The sequence below is a fragment of the Sparus aurata genome, chromosome 16 (genome assembly GCF_900880675.1).
Source record: "Sparus aurata chromosome 16, fSpaAur1.1, whole genome shotgun sequence".
NCBI lineage: Eukaryota > Metazoa > Chordata > Actinopteri > Spariformes > Sparidae > Sparus > Sparus aurata.
In genome coordinates this window covers 22312892-22322891 of record NC_044202.1, presented here as the reverse complement: position 1 = coordinate 22322891, position 10000 = coordinate 22312892, and the positions used below count along the sequence as shown (strand labels likewise).

Genomic DNA, 10000 nt, shown 5'->3' with positions numbered 1-10000 from the left:
ACTTTATCTTGATTCAGACCGTACATGTGTTTCTGTGAGCGGCTGAGGAAATAGTAAAAAAAAAAACAAAAAAAACAAAACGTAGCAGTAAAGTTCACTTTGTGTCTTTTAATCCAGTCACACATACGCAGAAACACACAGTTTGCAGCCGTCCGTCGGTGAATATAGGAAACGTTATTATGCTAGTACTAGAAAATTAAATCATTTAAAAAAAGAAATTATGGAAGAGAGGGGGAAATATATATTTTTTTCCGCTGCTACGCTAATATGCTATTTGTGTTGTGAATATAAGGTGACGATGGTGTGGAGAGCGTGGAGGGGCGAGATGGATGAGCAGCACATTTACCGTGATACGCGGTACACAGAGGAAGCCAAACCTCAGAGACAGCAGCCTGTCGAGAGAAAACCTCTCTCGCTCGCGACAGAAATCGAAAGCATCACCTTTTTGGCCTTGGCGAGAGCCGAATGCAACATTTTGGTGCTCTGGTGACCTGTTGCATTCCCCTTTACTGCAGTTATTGTGGATGCTTTGCTGTTATTTTTGAGTCATTCATTTTGAGATCGTACGTTCCCTTTGATTTCTGTCGGTCTTGTTCAGCCCAGGTGAACTGAGATCCTATTAACACTCTCGCCTGACTCACCGCTGCCTTATTAGGATAATTAGGCCAAAGTGACGCTTCTTCCTTTGAATCTGTCATTTGCACACACGCTGTCGACTTCATCATCAACCAGTATTTATGGCTGAAGACACCACACACACATTTTTTTTTTTTTTTTATGTTTTTGATTACCTCCTGAAACTGCCTTTGGCTAATATAGATATTTACAGTATAGGAAACATTTAGATGTGCATTTTATTATTGTTATTGTTATTAATAAATATTTTGTATAATAATTATTTTTATTATTATTTATTATTATTATTTTTTATCATTTGAATTAAATGAGTGTGCATTCAGTTGTCCTCTAGTTGATCAGAGTGTCTTCAAACACACACGAGGTCAGCTGTGTATTTCCTTTTTTAAAACCATATTTTATAATCACGCCTCTCTGTGATGAAGAGCTGTCAGCAGGAGTCAGTGTGGCTGTGGATGGTTTGTTCCAGCTCACCGGCATTATTCTCTCTAATGTTTATTACTGGAAAAATACACTACCTGGCTGTTCATTTGAATAGCAGAGGACAGATGGCTGCAGCCTGCAGGCCGTACTCTCTCTCACACACACATACACACACACGCACGCACACGCACACACACACACACACACACACACACAAACATGTTACAACACAAGATGCTTGCATGCAGTACAGAAATGCTTCACATACACACGTGCAGAGGGAGAGATGCGGCTGACATATATTAACACCCTGCACACGCTCACGCACGTACAGTACATCATCCTGTACCCATAGCGACACAATACATAATAATAGATCAGAAAGCTTTTCTTTTTTTTTTTTTTTTTGTTTGTTTTTTTTCTGATGTTGTTGATGAGAATTAAGATGTGTAAAATAAACCATTAAATTGATTTTGTATATGACAATTTTCTATGATAATATAATTACTAGGTAAATTATACTATGATGTACTGTGTGTGTGTGTGTGTGTGTGTGTGTGTGTGTGTGTCAGATATGTAGTGTAAACTTGTTTTATTTCTAGTCCCACTATCTGAGTGAGTCATCTCGGAGCAGAACATTACAGAACATGAATCTGTGCATTAAACGTGTGCCGTCATCTTTCACATGGCAGCTCAGAGACAGGGCACTTCCTGAATATGTCGAACGTCACAAACATGACTCTGCTGCACACACAGCGAGGCTGGCTGATACGTTGGGTTGGTTGTATTCTTTATATTCTTTATGGGTGCAGACGTCACAGGGTGAAAGTGTCTGATGTGAGGCAGATTTGAACACAGTGTGTTTCTTGTCCACTTTATTATTCCAGTCAGGTCATAAAATCCAAAGTTCAGTCCAATGTCCACTTTCATAATACTGGATTTGTTTGTTATCACTCACTCCATCATATCTACGAAAACAACATTTACGTTAGCAAATGTTCGCCCACAAGCCAACACAAGAGTGTAACTTTACGTCACTGTTCAGCCAAAGCCACAAAATCACCATTAGCAGGTTTTCATTTGGTGTCGGCTGCATCGATGCAGAATCTTTCTCATGCATCCTATAATCAAGACATTTCCCCACCTTAGACATGAATTGCTTTTTTATATAGATTTTATTTAGCATACATTATATATTTTGACTGTGTAGAATGTGTTTCTAGTGTGAGAAGTGGAGCATTTAAAGCAGACCTATAGCAGGTATACCACGCGGCGGGCTGCTCCATCTGTCCACCCGGCTGCTGATCCACCGTCTGCGTTAGAGGACGTGAGAGAGAGAGGGGCTGTTGATGATTTTACCCCTGGTGTCAGTTCTTTTCTCTGTACTGTTCCAGACCTCCACGCTCCTTAACTTTGGTTCAGATAATTGGTATTCTCATTATGGCCTGTTCATCAAATCTTTTATCCTTACTCACCAGCAAACAGGAAGGACAGTGTCGTTCCTCTGTGACGGCAGCAACGACCCTTTGTCTCTGGCCAAAATAAATCTGATCATTCACAAACAAATATTTGGTTTGAATTTTTATCACTGTCTTTCTCAACTATGTTTAACTTTAAAGTACATAACATGGAGTCTGTGTCACTCGACACATGGTAGTTGTATTTCTAGAGCACAGAGGTTTGTGGTCCAAAACGGTCCAGAGATACATTTGAGGGCTAACTTCCGCTTCACATAATGATTTATATTTTTTCAGCCTCGTATCTTTTTCTTCACTGGACATGTAGACATGTACAACCTCTGATAGGTTGTTCTGTGAAGACGTTATTTTGTTTTAATACAAAGTGGATGGAAACCACTGACATGGTTAACTTATCACTAATATATATATATATATATATATATATATATATATATATATATATATATATATATATATATATATATATTATATATATATATATATATATAATATATATATATATATATGTATATATATATATATATATATATATATCTATATATATATATATATATATATATATATGTATATATATATATATATATATATATATTCCCTCAGAAAAATATACATCCCTTTTTTCAGGTGTTTCAGAATGGACATGGAATTAAATGCTGGCAGTAATGTATAGTAACGTGTACTACTGTGCAGTAGTGTGTAATAATGTATAGTAATGTGTAGTAATCTGCAGTTATATGTAGTAATTTGTAGTAGTATATAATAGTGTGCAGTAATGTGCAGTAAAGTGTAGTGATGTGTAGTAATGTGTAGTAATGTGCAGTAATATGCAGTAAAGTGCAGTAAAGTATAGTAATGTGCAGTAATGTGCAGTAATGTGTAGTAGTGTGAAGTATTGTGAAGTAAAGTAGAGTAATGTGACGTAAAAGTGTAGTAATATGTAGTAATGTGCAGTTAAGTGTAGTAATATGCAGTGATGTGTAGTAATGTGCAGTAAAGTGTAGTAACGTGTAGTAAAGTGTAGTAATGTGCAGTAATGTGCAGTAAAGTGAAGTAAAGTGTAGTAATGTGCAGTAAAGTGTAGTAAAGTGCAGTAATGTGCAGTAATGTGCAGTAAAGTGAAGTAAAGTGTAGTAATGTGTAGTAAAGTGTAGTAAAGTGCAGTAATGTGCAGTAATGTGCAGTAAAGTGAAGTAAAGTGTAGTAATGTGCAGTAAAGTGTAGTAAAGTGCAGTAATGTGCAGTAAAGTGTAGTAATGTGCAGTAATGTGCAGTAAAGTGTAGTAATGTGCAGTAATGTGCAGTAAAGTGAAGTAATGTGTAGTAATGTGCAGTAAAGTGTAGTAATGTGCAGTAATGTGCAGTAAAGTGTAGTAATGTGCAGTAATGTGCAGTTAAGTGAAGTAAAGTGTAGTAATGTGCAGTAAAGTGAAGTAATGTGTAGTAAAGTGCAGTTAAGTGTAGTACTGTGCAGTAGAGTGAAGTAAAGTGTAGTAATGTGCAGTAAAGTGAAGTAAAGTGTAATAATGTGCAGTAAAGTGAAGTAATGTGTAGTAAAGTGCAGTTAAGTGTAGTACTGTGCAGTAGAGTGAAGTAAAGTGTAGTAATGTGCAGTAAAGTGAAGTAAAGTGTAGTAATGTGCAGTAGATTGAAGTAAATTGTAGTTATGTGCAGTAAAGTGAAGTAAAGTGTAGTAATGTGCAGTAAAATGAAGTAATGTGTGGTAAAGTGCAGTTAAGTGTAGTAATGTGCAGTAAAGTGAAGTAAAGTGTAGTAATGTGCAGTAAAGTGAAGTAAAGTGTAGTAGAGTGTAGTAATGTGCAGTAAAGTGAAGTAATGTGTAGTAAAGTGTAGTAGAGTGTAGTAATCAGCAGTAAAGTGAAGTAATGTGTAGTAAAGTGTAGTAGAGTGTAGTAATCAGCAGTAAAGTGAAGTAATGTGTAGTAAAGTGTAGTAGAGTGTAGTAATGTGCAGTAAAGTGAAGTAATGTGTAGTAAAGTGTAGTAGAGTGTAGTAATGTGCAGTAAAGTGAAGTAATGTGTAGTAAAGTGTAGTAGAGTGTAGTAATGTGCAGTAAAGTGAAGTAATGTGTAGTAAAGTGTAGTAGAGTGTAGTAATGTGCAGTGTAGATGCTCCAACTGAGTCTTAGTACACGTCAGACAAACTAGATGCACAAAGTGGATACACTTGAATGTCGGGGCTTCTTTGCAGGCTGAGATGTAATGAATCCTAATAACGGTGATGCAGGTGAAACATTTAGACGGCCCCTCCTTAAAAGCCGTTTGGTGTTGCTCCTGATTGTACGGAACAAAAGGTACAAGATGTAGTTGCATGAAGCGTGACAAAGGGAGGCTTGAGAGGAAAGTTCACCATTGTGCTAAACAGTGGGTGTTAAAGCTGCAACTGGCTGGACAGTATAAAGACATTATATCATTATCAAGATACGAGACATTATATCGTCTCAGATTTCAGATATGGTGATATGGCATAAATTGTTTTGTTTTTTTTCCTGGTTTTGAAGGCTCATAACAGTAAAGTGGTCTCAATTCACCAGTCTGCTCTACTTATTTTAATTCTGTCCATCACCCACTTTTTCATTTTATCCACATTACTGATGAGTATTGACCAAAATCTCATTGTGTATTTGGTCAAACATATTGTAATGTTTCCCAGGTGTCCCAGTCTGAGAATTAATGAATTGCTTTGGAGGAGATTTAAATACATCAAGATATATATCGTTTATCAAAATAAAGCCCAAAAACATCCAATATCATTTTCAGGCCACATCTGCCGGTCCTATCTACTTAAAAGCACCTTAAAGTTTCTGGTAGTTAAGACAGAGTACAGATTTTGAGGGGTTGTACTTCCTGTAAAAGCAGCATGACGTCATACAGGATTCATACGGGATTCATTCCCAAAAGTGAAGCTGAACAATGTGAGAATATGAATGTAGCTGACACGCCTCCTCTGTTTTTCTTTTTGAACAGCGGAGATCGACCATCCAGATGGCCGCCTGCTCTCCGACACCCTACCCCACCCGCTCAGCCTGCCCTCCCACCCGCTCGGTCTACCACCTCACCCGTTGGACCCGAGTTTGGCCCACACCCTGCCACCCGGCCTCCATGTTGATCACGACCTGCTGACCTGCGGCCAGTGTCAGATGACCCTCCCGTTGGGTGACATCCTCCTCTTCATTGAGCACAAAAAGAAGCAGTGCCAATTGCCGCTGCTGGCCAATGGCTGCTTTGACAAGATGGCCGACAGGGGAGGAGGCGGAGGGAGCCCGACTCTGCAGAGCCTACACCACCACACGCAGCGTGGGGAGCTGAGGAAGGTGGTGGAGCCGGTGGAGATTGGCATCCAGGTGACACCGGAGGAGGAGGACGTGGGAGGACGTGAGAGGGGAGAGAGGATCCCCACCAAAGGAATTTGCCCCAAGCAGGAAAACACAGCGGCAGGTAGGCACGGCTTTATTTCTCTACTTTCGAAGAGTGAGTCAAACTTACAGCAACAACTAGACTGAACCTTTTCACAGTATCACAGAGCTGGATCCTCCTCTTCCTGTACAAACCCAGTAACCTCTCTGTGATAGCTTCGCTTCAGGATGACTTCTGCCGTTTACCACGAAATAGTTCAAGCACATCCCTCTTAAACTCCCCTTAGAGCAGTTTAAGCTGTTTTTTTTCCATTTCATTAGAAGGAGAGGACAACAGAGAGAGAGAGAGGGGCTGAAGAAAAAGAGGGTGAGACAGACACTTTACCCACTCAAAGCCCTAAAGACCCCCTCGAGGACTTGGCTAGCTGGGACAGACTGGGGCAAAACGTGACGGAGAGACCCACCCTCGACTTTTCGGGGAGAAATCCATGAAAGCCATCCTCTAAAAAAAAAAAAAAAGGTGAAAAGCTCATTAAAATTCAAATAAGCAACAGAGGGAAGAAAGCGCGATGAGGAAAAAAGAAGAGTAGGAGGGATTAGGGGCCAGTTCCTCTACCGTTCAGAGGGGTAAAGAGGATGTTTAAGGTGGAAATGTGTTAAGACGCTCAAAGAAAGCCACGAGGAAACAGCAGACAACAGCTGCAGCACGTGCTACAATCAGCCAGATCAACAGTTCAATGAGAACTTCTCAGAGATGAAAGCATGTAGAAAGAGGACATGATGTATGCTGCAGATGTTGGCAGGAGCGCCGTGTTGATATGACGGATATGTTATCACTCGTACGTTAACGTCAGGTCCATACGGCCAAGTGAACCCGGGCCTCTTCATGCCGCCTCCTGTTCCTTCTCAGAGAACTCTTATGGAGAATACAGGACGCTGGATGCTTGACCCTTGATAGTTCAGACAGACACCGTAACTATTAAGAGTTGTGACATTGATTTCTATGGCAGCTGTCAGACACAAAACCCAGTTCTAGGTACATGCAATACAAAAAAACAAAAAAAAACAAAACATAATTTAGTTGTAATAAAAGCACAGATCCAGTTGTGTTTGGCAGGTAGATGTCCTGCTCATGCTGGAGGACTGAGAAGAATTCACCCCTCACCCGACATCATTTCAATTTCACATGTCAGGAATATTTAACCGCTATTACCTCCAGCCGATACCTGTCACAGTCATTGAGATAGGGATTGTTTTGTTAAATATGTTTTTGAATGGCCGTCTATGGGAGCTGCATACATTCTTTAAAGGAATCATACTTCCAGGCTCACAGGTACCCAGTGGAACTATGCTCCTCATACTGAAGGAGATACTCAGTAGTTTCACCAGGGGGTCAGTTATTAGGCTGATTCAGACGTCTTCAGGCATTGTGGCTAAAACACAGGTCCTCCCGTTCAGTATAATAGGAGGAGTGCATTTTGGCAACAGCAACTTTTGGAGAAACGCAGCCTGGCTGCAGTCAAAGCACAGTGTCATGTGTCTTTTGCTCAGTTTATAGTTGTCCACCAGTTTAACACTTATGTGCCATGCTCGCTGTAGGCCCGGCACGCTGAACCCACTCTGGCAGGAGCACGACTGCGGATCAGAGGCGGAGTAGACCGGTACCGTGGTCGGGCAGCCATTTAGCGTTACATTTCACTTGGCACCACTCAGTTTGGTCTTGTGCCGTATGAAACACACTATAATGCTCTGCCACGTATCTCGGTTTGCAACTGTTTTTTTTTAATCCGTCGATGCTAACGTTCACCAGCAGACGAGTAGCAGAACAACACAGCAGCTTCTCCTGCTGGCAAACTGAATGTTTGGATGAATTTACCACTTTCAGTTAGTCCACTCACTGAACAATCAGTATTTAGAATAATGGTCCCAGTCTGAGGATTTTTGTGAATGTGCACATTTGGGAATAGTAACAAGAATAGAAGTAATTGATAGAGAGTTTTTTTTAACTTTAAGAGGAATAAGCACATTCATGATCAAGCATTAATAAATGGTAAATGGTGTGACTGGACTTACCCTAGACAATAAACTAAACCTGACTTATATCCTAAAACGTCCACTAAAATAGTTTCCAAGCGCACGATTTGAATACATTGAATCCTGATCTGCATTTTGTCTTCAAGTGTATGCATGAAATAACTTGATCAATACCCCGATGAAGACCTTTTTGTCTGCTTTCAGTGTTTCATGTAACTGTGGAAAACGACTGATCCCCAGGCTGCTGATAGAAACGACCCCTGTGTTATCTATTGTCAAAGGTTTGTGTCAAATCCAGCCTAGAATCGGACAGACAACGTAACGTAATTCAATTCAAACTCGAAACAATGGCCCCGGCTCCGTGTGAGGAAATGGCCCTTTTAGGCACCGCTCCTGACTGACTGGTGTGCTGCTGCAGGACAATGCTCCTCTGAACGTCTCAGTCTGCGGTTTGGCTCTCGCTGTATAACACTGTGTATAACACTTCATCAATATTTTACCAGGCTGTTACAACTCTGCTCGGCAGCCTCGCAGCGCACAGCTGTGGACAGAGCGGCCACCTGAACCTCTGAGAGCGCGGCACCTCGGGTTTACATCCAACACACAACTTATCTGAGCAGCGCAAAAGGTGCAAATACCTCTGACAGCGTCTGCAGAGCTGCGTGCACTAACTGACTGTTGTTGGTCACAGTGTTAGGTCGGCATTATGCATGAGTGTATTCCCCCCCCCCCCCTCTGTGTTTAAATACTTGCAATAACTGTAATCTTCCTGTGAGATCAACTTCACATGTTCGGCGTTGGATGGCTTGACATTGTAATTGCCCAATATTTTTTCATAACACACACGCGCAATAATTTTCATATTAAGAGCAAAAACATATCAGTGGCTCAATTGGTCATGCACCGCGGCAACTGTAAACTATATTGCCGCAATAACATTTTATGTTTCAGACTAGTCTCACGGTATTTCACAATTTCCGCATGAAATATGACCAACCAGGACCTTATTAACACGAGGGGACGACAGAGGGGTTTATTAATCAAGCCGGAGTTTAATTTGGAGAGAACACACTCAGCCCTGCTCATAATCACCGGGGGGAGGGGAATATAGTGGGTGGAATTTTTCTGTTTGCAACACATAACTGTTTTTTTTTTTTTTTCACACTTTCATTACCTGGTGAACAGGAGAAAAGTGAGACACACGCGGAGGGAAGCAGGAGAGCAGAGAGAGGGCGAGGGGAACAGTGAAACAGTGAAACAGAGAGTTTGAATGTCAGCTCAGAACACGGCTGGTGACGACGCCTCATGATGGAATAACAAACTGTTATCCTATAAGCGCGGTCACTTCCGTTCGTTCTCCGTGCGAAGTGGAACACTCACACATATATTCACACATGTAAGGAAAGAGACATTTTGTCCTCCAGATTGCGTCAAAGCAGCGACATCAGCACACTCGTATACATTTGTTTATATTGTGAAGAGAAATGCAGTGAAGCTACTGCTGTAAGAGACCCAATAACATGATGTCCTCATGTGTGACGGCCACTGATAAATCATCCAACGATGTCCCCAACACAATATTACTCAACTTGATTTGCATGACATGATATAACGTACAAATACCATTTACCATAGAGAAAAAAAAAAATACACAATATACTTGATATTCATGTGAAATCCCGCAAAAAAGTATTTCCGACATCTCCTCATTTCCTCCTTTGACGCAGTAATAATCACTGCTAACTAATAGTTAGCATACAAGAATTTAAAATAAGCTATAGTTAATAGTTTTTTAGGGTGCTCTGATCATTATTGGCCGACGTAAGTTGACCTGTAACCAGTAAATTGTTGAGATTTATAACATTTTGATGCAGCATTTCTGTTTATCTGGCGCTGCTTTTGTAGCCTTTACTGGTTTAGTGCTACCTGCAAACTCACGGACCAATTGCACACGTAACTCATCGTCACGTGATGCCCCACAGCCAATGATATCTGTGAATTCAGTCAAGCGTCGGCTAAATCCAGTGAGAGACACACACACGCAGGCGAGAGA

General features: G+C 40.8%; 1 protein-coding gene across 1 annotated transcript in view; it reads left to right on the top strand.

Annotated features, from left to right (window-relative positions):
• The window catches only part of bcl11ba (BCL11 transcription factor B a), a 49699-nt gene that overhangs the window by 15995 nt on the left and 23704 nt on the right, over positions 1 to 10000 (top strand). Inside the window, exon 2 of the mRNA XM_030391562.1 lies at positions 5525 to 5995. Within this exon, the coding sequence (XP_030247422.1) occupies positions 5525 to 5995 (471 nt within the window). The remainder of the gene's footprint in view (positions 1 to 5524; positions 5996 to 10000) is intronic.